Here is a 24,878-nt window from a genome sequence, read left to right on the forward strand (position 1 = left end):
CCCAAATCCAGTCTGACTGGTGTCTTCACTACAAAAGGGGAAATTTGGACACAGACAACACATGGGGGGTGCCGTGTGGAGACGAGGCAGAGACGAGGGTGATGCTTCTACAAGCTGAGGACGCTGCCGGCTGCCAGTGACCCCCCGAGGCTGGGAGAGGGCGTGGAACAGATCCTCCCTCACAAGCCTCAGAAAGGCCCAGCCCTGCCGACACCCAAGCCTGGACTTCGAGTCTCCAGGTTGTGAGGAAATTGATTTCTGTTGTTTCAGTGTGGGGAACTTGGTCACGGCAGCCCCTGAGAACTCACCCAGGGTGAATGGGAGGAGAAGGGAGGGGAGGAGCGTCTCATGCTATCATTTCATGCCTTCTGCCTTCGTGTGTGTATGTGTGTGTGTGTGTGTGTGTTCCCCATCGAAAAAAATAGTTAAAGGTAGAGGCTGGAGTTGTATCTTTCCTCTGGGGTTGGGACTGTGTCATTCCTCTTCAGGGGAGGACCACCCTTTAGTTTTGGAAAAACTCTGGTGGACGTTTGGGTTCTGCAGAAAGCAGACCTCAGATAGGACTATGGAGTGGAGAGGGGGAGATACTGAGGTGCAAATCTCCCCTGCAAGGCAAAGTAAAAGGCAAGAGATGATTTTGCTAGATTAGGAAGATTGAACTTAGTTTTTGCTAAGTGCAAAGGCAGTTGGCACCTGGCCAAGCATGAGACACAAGCTGGACTTGCAATGGGGAAGGAAGAGAGACAACCAGAAGGTTTGGGAAGGAACGTGGCTCTCAGCCTGGGACGGACTGTGCCTTCGGTATTCTCACTGTGTCAGCATTACTGGTGCAGTCCTGCAGCCCGGGGGGAGCTGAGCTTGGTAGAGGGCCACAGGGGGGCAGCGGACGTGTTTGAGATGGCATGTCCTAGAGATGAGGGGTCCTGAGGTCCTTGCACAGGAGCCCGGGGCTGTCTGTCTGGAGGCAGAACTCAGCAGTGGCAGTCAGGGGGAGACCATGGAATGCTCTGAGCACCCTTCCCCATGGCAGAGGACCCTCTGACAAACGGGCTTCCCACGGTCATGAAGATTTGGGGCTTGGGAGCTGGAGAACAGGGCTCCTTCTGGAGACAAGTCAGAATTCATCCTAGCGCAGAGCCCATGCGCCCTCCCAGCTCCCTCCCCCGCCCCCGACCCGTGTGGTTGGAGAGCTGGGGTCTGCCCTAGAGGCCATTACCTTAGAAGCCTGTAGTTATCCTCATTGGACATGGTGTGAGGTCCTGTGCTTTCGCTCATACCGTACATCTCGCCTATAGGTATGTCCAGGCTTAGAAAGAACTCAGAGGTCTCGGGGCTCAGGGGCGCAGCCCCACTGATAAAAGAGTGGCAGTGATCAAGGCCAAGGGTGTTCCTGACTTTGCTGAACACGAGTGCCTTTGCCATGCGGTAGCTCATGGGTGTGTCATGTGTCCTGTGAACAATGCCAAGGAGAGCTCTTTAGCCTTGGGTCCAAAATGGGCTGATGGGTCCCAGCTGGAGAAGGCTGAGCCCCTCACCCATCACCCTCCCCACCCAACTGACTGGACGCTCCACCTACCCCAAACCCAACATCCTTTTTGTATTGATCTTTAAGCCAACAGTTCTTGCCCATGAAAACACCTTCTTCTTCAAGTTTGAGGATTTGGTACCATTTTCCTTTATCTTCTCCTGTATCTTCTCCCAGATTCGGGGCACCCCCATGAAGGCAGTAGGCTTTACCTCCTGCAGAGTGTTGACCAAGGTGCCCTGCATGGGACAGAGCTCGGTTAGCCATGCCTGAACCTTCCATGAACCCCAGATGTCCATCCCTGCCCAGCTACTCAACTCAGCCCAGGAAAACCTTCTCTTGGCTGATTGGACCAGGCTGAGCAAGCCAATCGATTGGCTGGTCAGTAACCAATAAGATTTTCTCCCTCTAGAGTGGAGAGTGGCAGGCTGGTAAAAAATCTGTTGCCCAAGCATGCAATGAAATATTATGCAACTGTTTCAAAGGGTGCAAAAGTCCCTCTAAACTGATCTATAGGTTCAATGCTATCCTTACCAAAACCCAGGCAGGCTTGTTCATACAGATTAACAAGCTGATCTTAAAATTGATATGGAAATGTGGAGGATCTAGAATAGCCAAAGCAATTTTGGAAAAGAACAAAATCAAAAGACTTCCTATCTGATTTTGAAATTTATTATTAAATAGGGTCACGAACCATCCTGGTTTACCCAGCACTAAAGCAGTTCCTGGAATGTGGAATTTAAAATTATGAAACCAGTAAAGTCCCCGGCAAATAGGACAAAGTAGTCATCCTACCACAAAGCCAGAAAAAACAAGTTTGTGTGGCCTTGGTGTAAGGACAGACGTATAGACCACTGGGACAGAACAGAAAACCCAGAGATGGGTCTTCACATTTGTGATCAACTGACAATCACAGTGCTCGGGCAACTGAAAGGTGCAATGGATATTCACATCTCCCCCCCAAAAGTAAAAATGAAATTAATAACTTAACCTAGAGCCTTACTTCTCGCCAAACAGAAAAATAAACTCAAAATGGATCACCGATCTAAATGTAAGACCTGAAACCAGAAGGCTTCTGGAAGAGCACACAGAAGAAGATCTCTGTGCCTTGGGCACAGGCAGTGATTTCTTACATACAACACCAAAAGTGTGAAAAAGAAAAAGAAATTGGACCTCAGAGTCAAAGCAAAAAGACAAGCCACAGATCTGGGAGAAAGTATTTGCAAATCATATATTTAAGAAAGAATTTATACCCAGAACAAATGAAGAACCTTTAAAACTCACCAATAAGAAGATATACAACCACATTTTTAAATGGGCAAAGATCTGAACAGTCTTTTTTCCAGAGAAGATACATGAACAGCCAACAAGCACATGAAAACTGGTTCACTGCCATGAGTCGCCAGGGAAACGGCCATTCAAGCCATTCAAGTGACGGGATGCCACTTCACACCCAGCAGGTGGGCAGTAATGATGACGATGGCCACAGGGGTGTGTCGGCGAGGAGGAGGAGACAGCAGAACACTCACACTTCTGGCAGGAATATAAAGTGGTGTGGTCACTTTGGAAAAGTCTGGCAGTTCCTTACACTGGGACAGACATGCTTCTCACCCTTCAGGTTGATTATCTTAAAGTTTTCTGGCAATATTACGAGGTTGATAGGGAGGTGGGAGGATGGGAACTTCCCAGGTTCTGGAGGTGAGGGTGTGCATACACATTTTGCATTCAGCCAAAAAATGAAAGTATTGATTGAAAAGTATTGAGTAAAGAAAGTGGCTGCTACACCTCAGACACTGAGCTTGGGGCAGGTGAGAGGGGCCAGGAAGAAATTTAAGCAGAGAACTAAATGACAAGGAGTCATCAGCCATTCAAAGAACAGGAGAATGAACCTTCTAGAAGGAAGTACAAAGGCCCTCAGACAGCCTGTTTGGTAGGGTGTGGAAGGCAGAATCAGGACATTCCCAAAGATATTCACGTCCTCGTCCCAGACCTGTGACTGTTATTTTCACAGCAAAAGGGACTTTGCAGATAAGACTAAGTTAGGGGTCTCGAGATGCGTTTGGTTTGGGGAACTTTTGGGAGCTGGGAATACTGACTTTAAAAACAAACAAACTACACACACATTCTGCTTTCAATCTCATTCACATCTTAGTCTTGGGTTGGTCAGTGTGCACTCTACACAGACACCATGACTTGGGGAAAGATAGGAAGTACAAGAATGTGGCTGTTTCCGATGCTGCTAAGTGATGTATGAGACGGGGACAAGAAGGAAGCCCTAGAATTGGGGCCTCGTGCAACCACCCACATGCCCAGGCTGCCCCGGCCTTACCCTGAGCGCGTCCGGTTGAGCAAAGTAGGTGAAAGCCCCGATCTTCATGGGCACCCAGACATCCATCATCTGAGCTGCAATGTGGCTGAGGGGAAGATAGCTAACCACCACCTCCTGCTTTTCTGGGGCACAAGACAGGCTGTAGTCCCTCGCCACCATCCCGGCCAACCACGTGATCTGGAACACAAGTGGGACTCACAGTCCAGGGTGGCTCGTCCCGGCCGGAGGGCCACATAAATGCACATCTCCCACAGACACCTAAAAAGCATTGACCAGGTGGTGGGCACTACCCTTGTCCTTTACCAAGTTTCAGTTCTTAAATTGTCATCATAACATGCGGGGGTCCACAACTCGGTGGTCCCTACTTTACAGAGAGAACACGGAAGCACAGAGAGGTAACTAACTTGCCCGGGGCTGGAAGGGGCTATGACATTCAGCAACAGCTTTGGGTCCAACAGCAGATCCTACAGTCAGACCATCGATCCAGAAAGTTACATATCCGAAGGCCTCAGTCAGTGTCCCTGAATCAGATCCTGACTCCGCCGTTTGCTTAGCCGAGTGACGCTGGGCTGTTTGCTGACGATCTCTTGCAGCCTCTAGTTCCTCATCCGTAAAACGGGCCCAGAGGTGACTCCTCCCCAGCACAAAATTCTGGGACCACCGTTGTCCAACGAACAAAGAGGCCATCCAGAACCCCACCCCACAAACACCCAACAGTAAGCATATTAATGTTTTTCTCCAACTCACGCCTCGATGGAAAGTTTTAGCGTGCCTACTATTTGGCAATCTGTATTTCTCAGTGCTGTCGTCAGTCTCTGGTAAGCAGTTATTTCATTAACCCAGCAGCACGGGCCTCTGCACCGTTCCTCCAACTCATCAGACAGGGTCTGGCTCAGGCCTTTGCACTGGCCGCCCCCTCTGCCTGGGCTGTTGTCTGTCCAGCCTTCCCCATGACTGACTCCTTCTTACACGTCAAGTTTCCACTTAAACGTCCGAGGTGCAGAGAGGGTCTCACACCCACCAAACCAAAGTTTCCGTTGCCTACTTCTCTGCAAACCACTCACCATTTCCTGAATGGTTTTGTTTTACTTTATTTAAAATGTTTTCCTTATTCCCAGCCCTACACCCCTCTCTCCTTTGGCAACCATCAGCTTGTTCTCTCTGTGAGTCTGTTTCTGTTTTGTTCACGTAGTTTGCTCTTCGAGTCCACACGCAAGTGAGGTCATTGGTCTCTCTCTGTCTTAGTTCACTCAACATAATGGCCTCTAGGTCCGTCTGTGTTGTCACAAATGGCAAGATTGCATTATTTTTCATGGCAGTGTAACATTCCATTACATATATAAATAAATATATGCCCCATTTTCTTTATCCACTTGTCTATTGATGGACACTCAGGTTGCTTCCATATCCTGGCTATTGTAAATAATGCTGCAGTGAACGTAGGGGTGCCTTTATCTTTAGGATTAGTGTTTTGGATTCTTTGGGCAAATACCCAGAAGAGGAATTGCGGGTCATATGACAGTTCTATTTTTAATTTAATTAATTTTTTTGAGGAGCCTCCATACTGTTTTCCGTGGTGGCTGAGCTGATATGTGATCCCCCCAACAGCGCACAAGGGTTGCATTTTCCTCACATCCTCGCCAGCACTTGCTCTTCGTTGGTTTACTGACGGCCGTTCTGACGGGGGAGGTGGTGTCGCATCGTGGTTCTGATGTGCATCTCCCTGAAGACCAGGGATGCCGAGCATCCTGTCGTGTGTGTGTGTTGGCTATCTGGCTGTCATCTTTGGAGAACAAGTGGCTTTATGTGTTCATTCCCTCTCTGTCTTTCTGGGCCCACAGTGGGGTCCGTTTGCTCAGTGGCGTACCCCCAGCGCACAGTCCGTGCTCAGCACATTTGGTTGAATAAATGAGTGAAGGACAAGATAGAAGGGCAATAATGTATTCAAAGCTCTTGGCCTGTAGGAGGCCCTCAAGGCTAGTCCCACTTCCCTCTCTGGGCCGTGGGACGGAAGGGTCTTACTTCTGTCCCATCAGCACTGTCACTCACAGCCTGTGCCCCTTGGCACCCCGCACCCACTTATTGAGGGGCAAGGCTTGGCGTGTGTAGGCCGCGAGGTACAGCGGTACGGACACTGCTGGGTTCAGAGCCTGGCTCAAACCTTCTTTGTTCTGTGACCTTGAGCACGTCATCCACGTCATTTCCCCTCTCTGAGCCTCAGTTTCCCCATCTGTGGAAGGCATTAATGACTCAACTTACCTCGTGGGTTTCCGTGAGAGGTGAACGTGTGTTCATCTCAGCAGGGCACACGGTCATGCCCGACACGTGAGAGAAGCTTCGAGTTGCTGGCATGTGTTGAGGACACTGGGCTAGCTTTAACTTCTTAGTATCAAGAGGATGATGAGGATGGTTTTAAAAATAGCAGTAGCTAGTGCTGACATGGCGCACTGCGTGCCAGGTGTGGCTCTAAGAGCGTTGTTTATGTGCGGTGCATTAGAGAGGGCCCCGAATTCTCTGCCGCCCTTGTCTGCAAAGCTGGGTCTGTTTTCCTTTCCTCCCAGAGGACTGGTTCTGTGACTTGTTGACCAACAGAAGAGCAGAATGACACTGCCACTTCTGACACTGAGCCTTGGTAGACCGTAGCTTCTGCTGCGGCAAAAGGCAGTGTTCGCCCTGGGGAAGCCAGGAGCCGTGTCAGGGAAGCCAGGAAGCCGCATCAGGGGGTTCAGCAGCCCTGAGCCGCTGTGCTGTGAGGACGTGCAGGCCACAGGGGACATGGGAGTGAAGTCCTTCCTGGACTTTTCTGCCCAGCCCAATGTCAGCTGAATGCGGCTGAACGACCCCAGCTGACCTGTGTGGGGCAGGAGCAGCACCCTTCTGGGCCCTGCCCACATTCCAGATCCAGATAGTCACACTGTTGGTGTTTTAGGTCGCTAAGTTCTAGAATGACTTGTTACGCAGCAGTAGCTAACAACATAGTACATAAAATAATTTAACCCACGTGGCAGCTCTCAGAGTAGAAACATTCTCATCTCTGTTTCACAGGTGGGGAAACGGAGTTTCAGACGAGTTAAGGAGAGTGTCCCGGGCCACACCGCTAGGAAGTGGGAGAGCCAGCACTCGAGCCCAGGAGGCCTCGCTCCAGGGTCTATGCTTCTCACTTTAAGGCTTGGAAAATATCTTACCAGATATGAAGCCACTAGGAGTATAAGTGCTGGCCAGGGCCAGGTGGGAGTTTAATCAGATGCCTTTCATTCATTCATTCACTCATTCATTCCACAAAAGTGGACTGAGCCCTCCTATGTGTCAGGCACTGAAGACACAGCAGTGAGCAAGACAGACAACCCCTGCCCTGGAGAAGCTGATGTTCATGATAAACAAGTGACTATATAATATGACAGTATAAAAGCAAAACAGTGGCCAGAGGAGATGAGGGATCAATGGAACAGTTTATTGTTTGCTATTTTAACCATGGAAACTAGGGAGGACTTCGTGGAAGAGGTAGTGTTTGAACAGGGATGGGTAGGAGGGTAAAGGAGCAAGTGTGTAGCTCTCTGATATGTGGAGGGAATGGCCAGTGCAAAGACCAGTGTGTGCTGGTAACCAGTAAGCCAGGTCAGAGGGAAAAGCTCTTACAGAGCTGCAAAGCTTCATTTAAAGACTAGCAATCTTTCTGACTCATGGGGGAACAGCCATGGCTAGGTGGGTGCGTGTGCTGCCAGACACTTTTCTGCTTTCAAACTCAGCACGTGTGCACACCACTTGCTGCCTTTTTCAGTTTATAACAAAAATCGTATTGTGCTCTGTGTACTGTTCTGCAGCTACCTCTTATGTGTCCACATTGCATCTTTGGACACCTCACATTAGCCACATTGATCCACAGCGCAGTTAAATATGTGACCGTGGAGCCCGCTTGCCTGGGTGCAAACCCCAGCTCTGCTGTGTTGCTTGCTGTGTGACCTGGGCCAAGTACTTTAACCTCTCTGGGCTTCAGTTTCTCATGTGTAAAAATAGTATCCGCCTGACAGAATCAGTAGAATCGCTGTGAGGCTTTACTAAGTGTAAAACTCGGAACAGTGCCTGGCGTCAGTGACCATGCTACATAAGTGAGATGTTACCATCTCATTCTTTTTTTAAACAGCTTATGGAGGTGTGATTGACATACAGTGGACTGTGCACATTCGAAGTGCGCGAGCTGACACAGGTCTGCACCCGTGAAACCGTCACCATCATCAAAATATGAACATTGTCCTCACCCCCCACAAATGTCCACGTGTCCCTCTGTGGTGCCTTCCCAGGGCCCTCCCCAGGCAACCCCCAATCTGCTTTCAGTCCCTGTGGACAAGTTTGCATTTTCTAGGGTTTTCTATACATGGACTCTTTTAGCATGTATGTCCTCTTATTTCAAAACAGTCATCTAAATGACCATCAGCCATCCAGACGTCCGTAAGCATCCCCCCAAAACACACAGGAAGAGGAATCAAAACCTCGACTTGTACTTATCTCTGATACACAGGACATATTCGCTGCTCTTGCACGTACTTACCAAACACAGTTCCTAGCTCTTTGCAGATATTAACTAATATCATCTTCAGAACAACCCACAAGGCAGGGACTGTTATATGTCACATCCATTTCCCAAAGAACTGAGGTTGGAGATGTCACATGTCTTGCCCGAGATCACAGAGTCAGGTGTGGGCCCACATCTGCTCCAGGGTCCTCGATCTCAACCCCTGCCCTCCACTGCCCCTCGTAAGTGTCCACGTGACTCTCTGCATGTCGCTTGTTAAAGGCTGTGTGCTAGACCCCTAAATGCCACACTGCCCCTGAGGGTCAAGAGCAAAACATCCTGAAGGCCATTGTCCCTGAAGGAAGGGTTCCTGGGTGCTACCAAGCTGGTAACTGTGGGCAGAGACAGCACTTACGTTGTCATGGCTGAGCATCACTCCTTTGGGGTTGCCCGTGGTCCCGGAAGTGTAGATGAGCACAGCACACTGATTGGCCTTCTGGCTCGCTATGATCTGGTCCAGCTGGGAATCAGTGATGCTATTGCCGAGTTCCATGAATTCATCCCACTGTGGAAAGGGAAGACAAGCAGAGGGCGGAGGACTCAGGGAGTGTGAGAAGTGACCTCAGAATGCCAGGCATTCCCTCTTCCCAGTCAGAGCTCGTCCCATCAGCCTCTCCGAAAGCTTGGTTTTCAGCAAGAGGAAAGGTTCATTAGGGTCGCCAGTCCTGGGTCCTCTTACCAAAGCTGTCGTTTCAGCTGGAGGGCGCTCAGCAGCCCACAGGTGTGTGCTGCTGGCTGCTGCACCCCGCGCAGGCCACGGAAGCTCCCTGTGCCTCAGACTGCTCGTTTGTAAGATGGGAATGGTATCAGAACCCAACTTCTTGGGTTGTTCTAAGTAGTAAATGAATATGTGTAAAATGCTTAAAATGCTTAGACAGTGGAATTTCATGTTATTTGATCTCTGCTTTCCCAGATTTCACTCTGTACCCCAAATTTCTCAGTGACCAGATTGATGGGATCAACTCCACCCCAACTGCAGGGTCAACCCTGATTGGTTTAAGGCAGAGAGTTCCATCTGCATTGGCCCTCTGATTGGATTGGGTTGGGGTATGTGACCTCAGATGGTCCAATTACAGAGCAAGTCGGGTCTTTTGCTATTAGTGCTATCTGGACAAGAATGAGTAAAAATGTAGCCCTAGGAGCTGCTGGACCATCTCTGGACTATGAGGGAAAGCAAGGCTAGAGTGGAGTCGAGAAACCAAGAGGGGCCTGGCCGGGTTGCTCAGTTGATTAGAGCATCATCCTGATATACCAATTTTGCCGGTTCAATCCCTGGTCAGGGAACATACGAGAATTGGCCAATGAATGCATAAATTAGTGGAACAACAAGTCAATGTCTCTCTCTCTCTCTTTCTTTCTCTCTCTCTCTCTCTCTCCCCTTCTCTCTCTAAAATCAATAATAAAAAGTATAAGAAATGTGTAGATTTTTAAAAAAGAAACCAAGAGAGCAAAATGGAGCTTGGGTCACATTTGAGCCCCTAGTTCTAGCCATGCCTGAAATCCACACCAAGTTATAGTTACATGAGTCAACAAATTATCTTTTTGCTTAAGCTGCACCCTTCATACCAAAAAAAAAGCCTCTCAAAGGCCCCCCACTCCCCTTGGGGAGCCTGACCTTCTCCCAGCTCACTACCCACTTCCTTTGAGCATCCCCCCTCCCCTTGACCCCCTGCCCCCTCCCACACTTACAGAGTACAGGTTGTTTTTATTGCCCTTGTTCATTGGCAGCTTGTACTGGATAATCGCTTTTAAGCTCTCCATCCTGCTCTGTGGAATCTGAAAGGAAGTTCAGTGTGGGCCTCAGGACAACCCAGCCCTGGGAAAACAGACGCTGGTGGGTGTCCTGAGCTCTCTCCTGCTACAACCCCGGCCTCTTTTTATTCCCCTCTTTTCTTTTCTGTGTAACATTGTCCCTTGTCTTGACTGGTTTTAGGATTGCTGGGTTCTTTGTGGCAGTATCAGCAGCCCCAACAAGTAACGGTGGCTGAAGACAGCAGCCTCACAAAGCCACGCGCCTCAGGCTGAAATCTGCCGTGAGCCACGAGCTGCTGGGCAGGCAGCTTGCACTGTGCGGCCAAGTCCAGTGAACACTCCTGTCTGAGCCAGGCCCCAGAAGTCCTCCGTGCAGGTGGCTGGGACTGGGCGGGCTCAGAACTCTCTGCCTTTACCTGGAACTGTAAGGCTTGGGGGCCAGGTCAGTGAGGTGCTTGTACCCTCTTCATGCACACAAGGAGTGTGCATTGCCAGCCAGTCCAATGAGACAGCCCCTTCCAACACTCACTGTGCTCATCACAGTTACAGCCACGTCGCTGGCAGGACAGATGTGCTCCTGACAGCCAGACAAGAGTTTCCCAGAGGGAGAGAACTGACATCCAAACACAGGGGGTGGGCAGGAGCCCGGGATGTGTGAGGGAGAGACAAGCTCAGAAAGGCGGGGCTGGGGAGGCAGGGAGAGGAACAGGGGAGGAGGCAGGGGAGGACTGTGAGGGCCTCGTGGCCACCTTGGAGGCTATGACGAGGAGTTCAGGGCTGCTTCTAAGGAGGCAAGGAGCGCTGGAGGATTGCGAGCCATGAGTATCGCCCAGACTGAGATCGCCCGGTGGGGCTGAACACGCAGTTTGGGAGGGCGTGTCAGGGGCCTGGCTTCAACTCTGCCACATGGAGCAACCAGACCCACAGATGCCCCATGAGCAGCACCTTCGGTCCAACGATGAGATGGAAGCAACCCCAGCGTTGCTCCATGCCTGCAAAGTCACGTGCACCAGCAGCAGGACAGGAAGGCATAGCTGTGACGCGGGTGCACCGTGGAGAAAGGGACACGTGCATTTTGTAACAGTGGAGAACCCCAAATTGCAAGCCAGCATTCACGGCGAGAATGAGAAGCACTCGCTTATCGCCCACCCCGCGGTGTGTTCTGCTGTGAACAGACAGGGCATGACACGCACTCCACGGACCACAGAGGCATCGTGTAAGGAAGCAGTTTCAGAGCAGCTCAAGGCTGGAGGTAGAAGCCCGTCCTTCCTGAGCCAGGTCCGATGGAGGCCTGGTGGCACAGCGTGTTCTGTGTCACCAAGTCCAGCCAGGAGTTCACCGAGCCTGGTAAATGTGCCCTAATTTCAGAGACATTAAAATGTGGGAAAACATGGCCAGTGATGATCTGGGAGGACGATGTCGATGGCGAGACACACCTCGACTCCAGAGACGTTAAAAAGTGGAGCAGTATGTAACTCGGGAGTGAAGGAATGTTGCACAGCAGCCCCAGTGGCCCTGAGGCTGAGCGGTGAATCTGGCCACCGAGGCTCACCCTCCCCAAACTCCTCTCCCCTTTGCATCTTCCTGCCAAAAGTTGGTCCGGGAAACTGCAGCCCATTCAAACACACGGAATTGGGAATGTTTCTACAATACTCATACAAAGACACTGCAAGGAAAAAAAGAGAAAATAAGAGAGAAGCCAAAATTCACCAAGTCACTACAAAGCAAAGGAAAATTGCCACCCAGCATTCCAGCGTACGAGTTCAAACCTAACGAAGTAAGCGCAGCTGGGAAGGAGGAACGCAAAGCAGACCCATGAGCGAAGAGAGCACCGGACACTGGGTGGAAGCGAAACAGGAGGTGGAAGAACTGGGGAAAGAAATAGACCAGAAAGACAAAAGCACTGCAGAAATGCAGACAGTTATTTATAAGAAAATTATAAGGCTCACAATAATCACGCTTCTAAAAGAATAATAGCAGTGGCCTGTATATAAAACTATGCATAGATGCATTTTTTAAATGGAGGTTGAGGAGGAAACTAAGTTAACAAGAGTTGGAAATTAAACTCCCCCAGTGCACCCGGCTCCTCCCAAGTGCTGCTTTGCCAGTTACACTAAAGCAGCGGCGGCTCTTCCTGAACCTGTGCGTGCAGCAAACCCCACCACCCCACCCGATTACTAGCTTCTGCCTGGGAACGCAAAGACACCTGGTCAGAGCCTTGAGGCCCCCTGGGGTGACGGCAGGCAGTGCTGGGTGGGGCTTACCGAGAGAATTTTCTGTAGCTGTATGTCATTCTCCACCAGTAGGACGTTCACTTTGGCATGAGCGATGACATACTGACAAGCCTCCGCGGAGTTGGTGGCATAGATGCCGACACAGAGGCCCCTGGGAAAAGAAAGCACCCGTGCCGGTCGTGTGCACACGGGGAGGGCTGCGTGTGCTGGAGGGAGGGCTGGGGGGGCGCGTCTACAGGCAGCTCTGAGTCTGCAGCCTGGGCCCAGTCTCCCCCCACAACCTTACAATGACAAACACGACACACGTGGTCGTGAAGATGGAAGCAGCGACTCCTGGGGTGTCCTTGTGATGTCCAATCACGGGGCCCGCAGCACCCCGCTTTATAGACCAGGAGACTGACAGCCCGGGCGCTGAAGCCGCCTGCAGAGCGCCACCGCAAGGAGCAAGAGCACCGGAGGCGGCATTCGGACCCTGTCCGGCGCCTGTTTGCCTTTCTTCCCCCTCTCGTTCCTGCTTTCAGCCGCTGAAAGCAAGCACCTTTCAAGCCCTTTTGTGAGTAGCCTTTTGTCTGTTCACAGCCGGAGCCCTAGAAGTTCCTTCCACACTGGAGACACCAAACTTCAGTCGGGCTCATGGATTTGTGTGTCTGTCCCAGCTGTCCACCTGCGGCTGGTCTGAGCCCCCTTCACATCTCAGTGGGGACTAGCCCAGGGCTACCAGGCCCCGAGTGGCAGCTCGCCAAGGTGACAGGGAACAGCGCACGCTCTTACCCTGCTAGGATGGCACCAAGATAAGCAATGAACCACTCCACAGAGTTGAACCCCAGGATGCCGACTCCGTGGAACCGCTCCAAGCCCAGCTGGGGAAGCAAAGACAAACAGATGAACAGGAAATGGAAACAAGGAGTCGCTTTGCATCTGGTGGACGGCGCTCCCTGGGTGTGGGAGAGCACCTTCCCAGCCCACGGGCGTGGCGGAGAAGCCAGTGTGCGGGCTAAAATCTGGGTACGAGGTTTTCGTTACTCCAGGGAGACTGGTTTGCCTCTGTCTACGTAATAGGCCATCGATTTATTTTTATATGTTTGATTTTTATTGTGGTAAAGTACTTACAGCATGAATGTACCTTTTTAGCCAATTTTAAATGGGCTCAATGCTACTGGCTGCCGCTCAGCAGCGTTAAGTCCACTCCTGTGGTGCGACATCCCACATTCCATCTCCAGAACTTTCTCACCTTCCCAAACTGACACTCTGTCCCCATGAAATGCTAATTACCCCTCTGTCCCCCCAGCCCTGGCCCCCCATGCTCCACTTCCTGTCTCCATAAGTCTGACTCCTCTGGGGGCCTCCTGTGGGTGGAATCTTGCAGTATTCGGGTCGCCCATGTTGTGGCAGGGGCCAGAACTTCCTTCCTTCCAAAGCTGAGTGGCATCGCAGAGTGTGATGGACCACACTGTGCTCGTCCAGTCCATCGTCTGTCGGCGGACACTTGGGTTGCTCCCAAGTGTGAGTTTTGGCCATTGTGAAGACAGCTGCTGTGAATGGGAGTGTGTGCACCTCTGCCTGAGTCTTTGCTCTGAATTCTCTGGGGCCTGTGCCCAGAAGTGGGACTGCTGGGCCGCTGGCGTTTCGATGTTTGATGTTTTTGAGGAGCCGCCATATACTGCTTCCCACAGCGGCTGCTCCATTCTCCATCCCCGCCAGCACTGCCTGAAGGTTCCGATTTCTCCACATCCTCACCAACACTTGCTATTTTCTGTTCTTTTTTAAAATAACAGACATTCTAATGAGTGTGGATTTATTTATATTTTTAATAACAAAAGCACTCAAAGAGTGATATCCTACAGGAGTGATAAATTGCACTTTTAAAGATGCAGCCTTAGTCCAGATGTGGCCGAGGATGGACCAGGAGACCTGGACTTGCAGGTGACCCCCTTAGAGTTACTTCTTTGCTTTGGGGCAGCTCCAAACCTGTTGGCTCTTTGATTTGTACGGGGCAAGGCTGGCAGCGACCCCTGTTGTTAGGGGAAACACAAGCGTTTGGAACACATCTGCGGATGCTCAGCACACAACGCCACGTGTTTCTGCTTAGCGACAAAAAGGTGGTCCTCGCTGTGGAAGTGCGTCTCTACTCACGTGGATGAACTGAAGTGTTTCTGATGGATCCCCGAGGTCAGGAGAGCAGAGGGTCCTTGAGCTCCACAGCCAAGGGCACCTAGCTAACAAGGGTCGCCTTTCAGGAGAGGTGACCTAGCCACAGCACGATGGCACTGGGCAGCCGAGAAAACACCCAGCCCAAGCAGATGGGTCTCGATCGTGGCATCTCACGAAGTCTCTCCACGATGATGCTTGGGCACCAGGGAAGAGGAGAGAGGGACTGAGGTCGAGGGCAAAATGTGGCCCGGTTTCCTGTCTATCAAAACCACGAGCAGAGACCTTTCTGCCATGGGAGATACCTATGGTATTCACTGTCTATTGCTGCACAACACGTTACCACAGATCTAGCAGCTGAAAAGAACACACATTTGTTATCTCAGTTTCCGAAGGTCAGGAGGCAGGGGGCAGTCTAACTGGGTCCCCAGCTTAGGGTCACCCAAAGTTGTGGTGAAGACCTCAGCGGGGACTGCGGCCTCCTTTGACGCACGGAATCCTCTCCCACACTCACACCGTGTTTGCAGAATTTATTCCTCGCAGTTGAATGACTAAGGTCCTGTGTTCATGTTGGCTGTCAGCTGAAGATGGGTCTCAACCCTAGAGGCTGCTTGCCACCCACTGCCCTGTGGCCCTGTCCACACCACTGTCCACACCAGTTAGTCTCCTCGAGGCCAGTCGGAGAAGCCCCCCTTTACTGCTTCACCTGATTAGGTCCGGCCCACCCTGAGCATTTGTCCTTTTGATGAACTCACAGTCAACTGATTAGAGACCTTAATCACATCTCCTAAATCTCTCCACCTTTGCCACCACAGGAGAAAAAATCCTTCACAGTCACAAGTCCTGCCCACATGCAAGGAGAGGAGACTATAAGCATGAATATACCAGGGGCTGGGGACAAATGCCATGAGGGCCATCTTTGAATTCTGCCTCACAGGCCTCTCAGACTGGCCAAGAGGGACATTTTTTATAATATGATGTTGGCACGAACACGGGCAAGCAGAGCCTCTCGCCCACTTGAGTGGGCACACAGAGGCACCTCTGGGTGAGAATCCATGGTTCCAAGGAGGTTCACGGTGGCACCATGTATGGTACAAAAGGCTGGAAAACAACTTAAATGCACACTGGCAGGGGCTGGGTAAGTCCATACTGCTGGCGCACATAGTTGCAGTTGTCAAACAGAGTGTGGATTTTAAAAAATAAATGCATATGGAAGGATCTCAGAGTGTGGGAGCAGCCTTCGAGATGGCCCTCAGTGACCCTCATCCCTGATACCTGTGCTCTTGCATGCTCTCCCCCCTCGCTGCATCCAGGTGGGTCTGTGTGGCCAGCAGGATATGGAAGCAGTGATAGTGTGTCATGGTGGAGGTTAGGTCATAAAAAGGTATCCTGGCTCCCGTCTTGTTCCCACTCTCTTCGGGTCACTCATTCTGGGGGGAGCTGGCTGCCATATGGTGAAAATTCTCCAAGGACACCCGATGAGGAAAGCTGGGGAGCAAGGAAGTGAGGCGTCCTGCCAACAACCAGCTTAGAAGTGAACCCTCCAGCCAGTGTGTCCTTCGGATGAGGCAGGCCATGCTGATGGCTTCACTGAGGCCTGAGGAGAGGCCTGGAACCAGAAGTATAGTGCCCAGCTAAGCCCCTCCTGGACTTGGGACCCACAGAAACCAAGATAATAAATGTTTGTCATTTTAAGTCACTAAATTTAGGGGGTGATTTGTTATGCAGCAGTAGCTAACTAATGCATAGAGATATTATGCTAAAGGGAAAAAACTAGGTGCAGAATCATAGATATAGAAGGCTACCATCTATGCAAAAATTTGCAAAAAGAGAAGTTCTATAATAGATACAAACAGTTTATTCCCCCAAAGGATAATTTAAAACACTGGCAGTGGTGGCTGCCTTCACATGGGAGGAGTCGAGAATTGGAGGGAAAATATTCACATTACCTTTCGTATCTTGTGGTGTCTTGTACGTTTTATACTCTGTGTGTGTGTGTGTGTGTGTGTGTGTGTGTGTGTGTGTGTGTATTTTCTATTCTGAACGAATGACTGAATATGTGATAAGGAAGGAAGGGAGGAAGAGAGGGAAAGAGAGGGAAGGAAGGAGGAACGACTCATTCACCTTGATCAAGGCCCTGGCAGCCTTCCGACAAGCCTCATAGTACTGCTTGAAATTCAGCACTTCCCATTTTTTGCTGTTCTTTGATGCGAGGGCTGGATAAATCCCAAATCGGCTGACTGACTCCCGAAAAAATTCTGGGATGGTTATCGGGGCCTCGTGGCCTGGCCCATGTTTTGATAGCCTCAGGAGGACTTCTCCATCTGCATGAATGGTCCACAGTCCGGAATTAAGAGGCACTATGTGTAAAAAAAAACAAGGCACATACTTTAATTTAAAAATGCTTTATTGCTAAAAGAAAATGCTAACCATCATCTAAGCCTGTTGGAAAAACGGTGCTGATGGACTTGTCGAAGCAGGGTCGCCACAAACCTCCAGTTTGTACGGACGCAGTGTCTGCCCCGTGCAGTGCAGAGGCAGACAGACAAGGGGTGTGCCTGCGCTCCGGACTGAGGGGCTGGAACCACGGACAGTCCCTCCCTCCCTCCCAGCTCTGGAGGCAGACAGCCCGGCCCGAGGTCAAGGTGCGGGCCAGTTGGTTCCTCCTGAAGCCGTGAGGAAGAAGACATTCCCTCCTCTCCCCTACCTGCCCTCTGGTGGTGGGCCTGTAATCTTTGGAGTTCCTAGGCTTGTGACAGAAGCATTACAAGCCTTCCTCTCCGCCTTCATCTTCACAGGGCATTCTCCTCGTGTCTGAATCTCCCCTTTTTATAAGGACAGCAGTCATACTGGATTAAAACCCATCCTATCAGCAATGGCCCGATTTACAAATTAGGTCACATTCTGAAGTACCGAGTAACTGCTGGGACTGCAACCTATGAATCTCGGGCTGCTATGATAAAATACCGTGACCTGGGTCCTTTAGAAACACCAGACATTTATTTTTCATAGTTCTGGAGGTGGGGAAGCAAAAGATCACATTTCCACCAGATCTGGTGCCCCTGCCTCCTGGTTCATAGACCTTGTCGTCTCACCGGGGAGGCAGCTGCCCTGCAGCCTCCCTGCAGCCTCTGTCACCCCAGCACCAATCCCACTTAGGAGGGCTCTCCCCTCATGACCTAGCACCTCCTAGTACCATCACCTGGGGGAGGGCAGGTGGGTTTCAACATGTTAATGGGGGGGACACAAACATTCAGACCATAGTTGGGGGGGGACAGAATTCAACCCATAACAAACTGCATCAAAGGAAGGCTGTTCAGAGAAGCCCCCCACCCCACAAGAAGGATCAGTGCTGGGGTTCTCACCAGCTTACAATGAAATCCCCCAGCGGAGCCGGGGTGCTGGGAGAACGTCACCCAGGAAATCAAAGCTCAGCTCGTCAGGCCTCCTTCGCTCCCTCACCCCCGAGGCTCCAGGTGTCCAGGGTGACACCTGGGAGAAAAGCTGTAAACTGGACAAAACTGTGGAGTGCGTCACCTGGACATGGGTGGGGATATTTTAATGACTGCAGTGGGTTGAACAGTGTTTCCTCCAAGTTCATGTACAGAAGCTCAGAATGTGACCTAGTTTGGAGATAAAGTCTTTGCAGGTGAAATCCACTGAGGATCTCACAAACACACCACCCTGGGTGGAGGGAGGGCCCTTTGTCCAATGACTGGTGTCCCAGAAGAAGAGGAGAGGACATCGAAATGCACTGAGTAGAAGGCCAAGCAGAGAAGACAAGCGGAGACTGGATGGTGTAACCGAGGGACGCCAGGGCCACCGGCAGCCACCGACAGCCACCGGCAGGATGGGAGAGAGGCTTTGTCACCGCCTCCAAGAGGAACCAACCCGGCTGACACCTGGATTCTGGGCTTCTGGCCCCAGAACCGGGCAGCTGAACATTTCTGTTGTTTCAGCTGCATGGTCCAGAGAGCTTTGTTACGGCAGTCCAGGGGGCTAACACAGCAACCAAATGAGATTTTGAAGATTATTAGTGTTGAGAATGACTGTGAAACTCATTTTTCTCACCAACGTTTTGCCCACGTGGAGAGGGCAGCTGTGCAAGAGTGAAGGTGCTTTACCATCACGTGGTGCACCCTGCATAGTTCAGGCACTAAAACAGTTACAACACAGTGATAACACGTCACTGTTACCGCATCTGCACTGCAGGTAGCGCTGTGTGAAATACAGTGAGCATTGCATCTCCACTGCAGATGCTGTGTCTGTCCTACATACCACATCTGATCTTCACATGATATTCTGCACTGTGTATATAATTACACCTGCACTATACGTATGTACATACATACTATTACCTCTTCTATGCATATGCAGGGCTGGCAGAGCGGGCTGACCAATGACAGGGAAGCCCGCTGTGCCACAGCCCGCTGGAAAGTGGCAGGCAGATTCCGAGAACCTGTAAGTGATGTGGGCCAGCAAGCAGAGCACTTATAAGAGTATACCTAAGTGCAACGTGCCAGCGCAACACTCTTTTGAGTTCAAAGAGCGATAGTAATGATCACAGCTCTGTGAACTACTGTAAAAATACTCAGCCCGCTCCAGATTACACCTGTACTATGTATATATCACATCTGCACTACATGTACCACATCCATACTGTATTCACTGTATCCACACTACATGGACCACATCTGCACTGTATTCACTGTATCCACACTACATGGACCACGTCTGTACTGCATTCATTACATCTGCACTATATGTAGTATATTTACACTGTATATCTGCACTACATGTGTAACATTACATCTGCAGAATATATGTATATACACAATTTTATCTGTGCCACATGCATTATCATAACTGCATTATACATGTACATAATTATATTTGCACTATACATACTATTAAGTCTGTGCCATAAATAAATACATTCACCGTATATATATTATAGCTGCACTATGTATATAATTACATGGGACATGTGTGTGTGTGTGTGTGTGTGCGAGTGTGTGCATATGGTCCCCTCCACACGGACTCAACCCCTGACAGGCAGCGCCCTTTTCGGGGTGCTGTGATACACACAGCACGGAAGAGGCTCTGAAATCCCAAGCCTGCGCTCCTCCTTGGCAGTAGTGGCCCCCCTCCCCACCCTGTCTGGGGGCCTCAGGCACAGAATGGCTGTGTCCTGACCCTCCCGACTGGGCTCCTGGAAGATGAGCCCGGGCCGAGCCAGCGCGCCTTCCTCTCTCCCACCACCTGCCTTTTGTTTTACTCATGTCTCCTTCAAGGTCCTCAGCCTCCTTTTCTTGAGCTGCTGGGGTTTCCGCCCTTCTGGGTCCACAGAGACCATTCTTCGCAGTGCTGCAAGGCACAAAGGGGGACTTAGTAGGACTGACTGCTGAAGGGGCTGCGGACGGAGGCCGACTCAGGCCCACGGGCGTGTCTGCGTGGAGTCCCCGGGTCATCATCAGTCCTGGCTGCTCTGGGCCTACGAGGGGAGGAGAGCGGCCCGCGTGCCAGAGCGACTGTGGGGTCTGGAGAGCATTCAATCTGTGAGTTTCCCAGAGTCTCTGAAACGTTGGAATATAGGGGTCAAGTCCATAAGCGATCCTGCAGGTAAGAAGGTTTTGGAACCTCCCCAGAGAAGGCACCTGACCTCCCAGCCCCGCCCTGGGCAGCTGGGCGGAACGAACCTCAGCAGCGGAGAGAAAAGAACTACTGACAGGACCAGCCCAGCGAGGCTCAGAGGCGTTACACTGAGTGGGAGAAGACAGATTCGAAAAACCACACGCTTTACGATTGCATTTATGTCACTTCCCGGAAAAGGCGAAACTGTCGCGATGGAGAACAGGTCTGAGGTTGCAGAGGGCAGGGGTGGGGGGCGGCCGCAGGAAGACGGAGGGGTCGCCTCCGCGGGGGGGGGGGCACCTGCGGGAACTTGGGGGGCGATGGAGCGCAGTGCCCGGGCCGCGCTGGCCGTCACAGGGCTCCACGCACTTGTCAAACCTCATGGAACTGTACACCAACAAAGTGAACTCTGGGAAAAGTGCACTATACATCTTAAAATGAACAATTCAAAAATATTCTGTGGCTAAGGCATTGGGTTTTCAGGTATTATTAAAGATAAAATGTAAGGAGAAAATAACTTATTGGCAAATAGCTCCTCATTTCCTATATAAACCTGGGTCTTGTTCATATGTCAGTTATGTATTAGTTGTTAAAAAAGTGTCATCTCTTCCACAGACACGTTACATGGTGATAGCATTCCATCAGCCTAAAAAGAAAAATTTCCTATAGTCGATTAAAGCTGAATAAATGAAGGTTTACCTTGGCAAACTAAAAACAGAGAAAAAGTGTATTTATTATACACCAAAATTGCATATAGCCCCCGCAGAGTGAAATTTAGGATAAAATATTACAAATAATAAAAATGTAATGGGAGGTCTATGTCTCACCAGGCACCAGGATAAACTGTTTGTGGCTACCATAAAGGGTACTCAGAAAGTGTCTGTTTTCACCGAGTTGGAGTTGGAAACAGAGCACCCAGTAGGGCAAACCAAAGTAAACAGGAAATATCACAGAATCATTCACCGGACAGTTGCTTAAACTACACGCAAAGGACCGTCACTGCCGCACTGTCCGGAGGGGAAAAGACTGGAGGAAAAGCAGGCGTGCAGCAATGGAGGACTAGTGACGGACACCGTGGAACCTCCCTGCAGTGGGGGCTCCGGATCCGGGGAAACGCCAGGAACGCACACCCACATTCGCAGCAGCACAGTTCTCGGAGCCAAAGGCCCGTCGACGGATGAATGAATGACAGAACGCGGTCCGTGCACACGCTGGAGCGTCACTCGGCCATGAAAAGGAAGGAGATTCTGACAGTCACTTCAGCGTGGATGGGCCTGAGGACATGCTGCTGGGTGAGAGAAGCCGGACACAAGAGGCCGCGCAGTGTGTGATCCCGCTCACGTGAAGTGTCCGGGACGGGCCCAGCCACAGAGACAGGGGGTGGGCGAGTGGCTGCCGCAGCTGCTGGGTGGGAAGTGGCTGTTTCCTCTGGAGAGTGATGAAAATGTTTCAGAACTAAATAGAGGTGATGGTGGCACAGGATCATGAATGTACTAAATGCCAGCGAGCTGTTCACTTTAAAATGGTTAATTTTATCTTATGTGAATCTCACCTCAATTAAAAAAAAAACACCAGAAAAGTTGTTCATTGTCACTGAAATGGGATGTTCCTCAAGACACAAACAATAGTAAATCAAAAGATCAAGTAAATCAAATGACTCAAGAAAAAATGTGTCTGTCTATGGTCTAGGAAGCCATTACCTCCTTTTCGATCACAATGCAAAACGCAGGCTATCTGACCCGAGCGCTGACCACTGATGCCCTGAGAAGGGGAAGGTGGATCGAGCAACAACAGGTGTGGTATCATGAAGTCCCCAAGAGCCTGCAGCCATCGGGGGCCAGGTCTGAACTCTTACAAACTTCACCACTGCCAAGAACCTTTCCTGCCTGCTCACCGAGAGAGGAGGGGAGGGTTTGAGCCTGGGTCTCAGCTGTTCTCTTTCCCAAGTGTCTCCTGAACAGCTCCTGTGTGCAGGCAAGCATTCCAGGCCCTGGGGACAACCCCCCACCCCAGAGTTGACAAGGGGAGAAATAAACAAAGATCAATTCAGAGAATAACAGGATGAGCCTTGAAAACATCATGTTGAGTGAAAGAAGCCAAAAGACACATTTGGCCTCCCCCCCACCCCGATCTGTGGGGATACGTTCCGAGACCCCCCCCCCATGGAGGCTGAAACTGCAGATCGTACTGAACCGATTCACAATTTTTTTCCTACACACACATCTATGATGAAGTTTGATTTATAAATTAGGCACAGCAAGAGATTAACAATAACTAATAATAAAATAGAATAATTAAAATATATACTGTAATAAAAGTTATGTGAATGCACTGTCAAAATATCTTATTGTACTGCCGCCCTCACCCTTCTTCTTGTGATGATGTGAAATTGACACAGAGAGATCTGATTAAGACAACTGGGATTGCAGGGGAGAAGTAGGGAGGGGCTGTAGAGGAGTTTGCTGAGGCAACTGTGGGGAGTCTAGGACAGGATTGGCTGAGAAGCTGAATGCCTGTGGAGCCAATGGCAACAAAGAGGGCGGGCTCTCTAGCTCCTGAGCTGGCTCAGGCTCTGGCTCTGGCTCTGGCTCAGGCTCAGGCTCCTCTTCCTCAGGGAGGCCTGAATGATCGTGCTGCAGCTGCCTGAATTTCCCAACAGATGGTATTTTGGATGGGAAGGAACTCTGGGCACAGCCTAGGATCAGGCTGGCCTGGCAGAGGGTGGCAGGTTTATTCTCTGGGTGTTCTAGAATGAACAGGCTCTGAGGCAGAAGCCTGCCATTCTTCCAAAATTGTGTAGTTTTTGTATATTATATTGTTTTTAGTTTGCAAACTAACCCTATAGAAACAAGATAACTAAAAACTAATGGGGAAAAAGATAGAGCTCAGGTGTTAGAGTTTAGCCTTAATTGACAGGCTTAAGTGATTCTGGCTGTGACTTGATAGGCCTCAGTAACTGCTTTTGAATAAAGACTCCTTTCCATCGTCACCAAACCTTTGCCTCTGGAGTTTTTGCCTAGAGGGCAGTGGCGGTGGGCAGCAGAACCCCAAGTACTGTTCAATAAGATGATGTAATGCCTATGTGATGAGATGAAATAGGGTAGATTTCCATTTAATATTTTTGGATTGTAGCACGTGAAACCACAGGTAAGGTACACTGCTGTACCAAATGACTCCATTTTTGTGAAATGTCCAGAACAAGCAAATCCATAGAGACAGGAGGTATATCAGAGTTTGCCAGGGGCTGGGCAGGGGCATGGGGGTGATTGCTAAAGAGGGTGGGGTTTTCTTTTGGGGTAATGAAAATATTTTAGAACTATATTTAGCAGCAACAAAAGCACTGGAAGAATTCCCATGAAGTCAGGATTAAGACAAATAAATCGGCTATCACTGCTATACTATTTAGCACCGACCTGAAGGTTTTTAGCCAATGCAGTAGGATAAGAAAAAGAAATTAGAGGAATAAAGATTGGAAACAAATAATATTGTCATATTCCAAATAATTTGAGTGCCTATACTATCCTGTCAACTAAGAAGCTATTAAAAGTGAGAGTTTTGTAAGGTAACAAAGCAAAAGATCAATATTCAAAAATCAATAGTTTTCTTGTATGCTGGCAGCAACCAATAAGAAATTCAATAGGAAAAGATACTGAGGGTCCCACTCAAGGCCAGAATGTGCGTCTGTGGGGAGTCCAAACCCTAGAGAAGTACAGTGCTGAATGACAGACGCTGAACCCCACAGGGCCCCACGTGCCCCTCTCCCGCACCACTGGCACCTGCCACTCCTCACGAGGTGTGGGTCTGACCGCCACAGCAGGGCGCTGGTGGCTGAGGCATCTGGACACTCAAGGTGTTTTCTTCTTCCACAAAGGTGCTAACCGAGTTGCCTCTCCTGGAAACCAGAACATGTGCTGTCTTTTCCCAGCCCTTGTCCCTGTCTGGGTCCAGCCAAGATAGTGGGAGTGACCAGAGGCAGGAAGGCGGGCAGTTTCCCTCCCTGAAAGCTATTCTAGCCCCCTTCAACCTTCCAGAACCTTCTGTCCCCAGCCACCTCTTGTGACATCACTGGCTGTCCCTGCCTCCCCACCCCACCCCCACCCCTGGAAGAAAATACTTCCTGGGCAGGAGGATGGCAGTTTTCTTTTCGCTAGCTCGTGCGTGCATGCACTGCACTTCTGCGTGTGCTGGTGAAGTTTGTATGGAGCCACCGTCCCCAGGTCGGGCATCGTGCTAGATGCTGGGGACACAGAAATGAGCAAATCCAGATGGGTCTGTCTAGGGAATAGCAGGAAAACCCAGAATTGTGCAAACAAGTGCAAACTTACAATCATGCAGGGAAACCCCAGGTGTGAGAGAGGTCTCTCAGCAACCTGGAGATCTGGACAGGCCCTTGACCTGAGATGTAAAGGAGGACGGATGTTAGCCCTGAGCGCATCGCCTCCTGCCACACGGCCCTGCTCCAGGCGCCTTCAGTTGGCACCCCCGTCTGGTGAGAAAAGTAAGCCCATAGTTTACAACCTGCTTTTGTTAGGTTTTCTTTTAGGTACAGTCAAGTGCTAACTTACAACCTCCAAATGACATTTCTGGGCTGACATTTTCATTTTTTATTTATTTTTTAGACAGGTGAAAGGAAAGAGAAAGAGAGGGAGAGAAGCATCAATGTGAGAGAGAAACATTGATCAGTTG

General features: G+C 50.3%; 1 protein-coding gene across 1 annotated transcript in view; it reads right to left on the reverse strand.

Annotated features, from left to right (window-relative positions):
* Positions 1 to 24,878, reverse strand: part of ACSBG2 (acyl-CoA synthetase bubblegum family member 2) — a 46,029-nt gene that overhangs the window by 4,765 nt on the left and 16,386 nt on the right. The window contains exons 2-10 of the mRNA XM_045831356.1: positions 19,837 to 19,925; positions 16,683 to 16,882; positions 13,182 to 13,270; positions 12,441 to 12,561; positions 10,114 to 10,200; positions 8,780 to 8,929; positions 3,855 to 4,031; positions 1,577 to 1,764; positions 1,217 to 1,450 (exon numbers count right to left, since the gene is read on the reverse strand). Of these exons, the coding sequence (XP_045687312.1) occupies positions 1,217 to 1,450; positions 1,577 to 1,764; positions 3,855 to 4,031; positions 8,780 to 8,929; positions 10,114 to 10,200; positions 12,441 to 12,561; positions 13,182 to 13,270; positions 16,683 to 16,882; positions 19,837 to 19,925 (1,335 nt within the window). The remainder of the gene's footprint in view (positions 1 to 1,216; positions 1,451 to 1,576; positions 1,765 to 3,854; positions 4,032 to 8,779; positions 8,930 to 10,113; positions 10,201 to 12,440; positions 12,562 to 13,181; positions 13,271 to 16,682; positions 16,883 to 19,836; positions 19,926 to 24,878) is intronic.

Source organism: Phyllostomus hastatus, unplaced genomic scaffold, assembly GCF_019186645.2.
Source record: "Phyllostomus hastatus isolate PE091 unplaced genomic scaffold, TTU_PhHast_1.1 phas_contig_159, whole genome shotgun sequence".
NCBI lineage: Eukaryota > Metazoa > Chordata > Mammalia > Chiroptera > Phyllostomidae > Phyllostomus > Phyllostomus hastatus.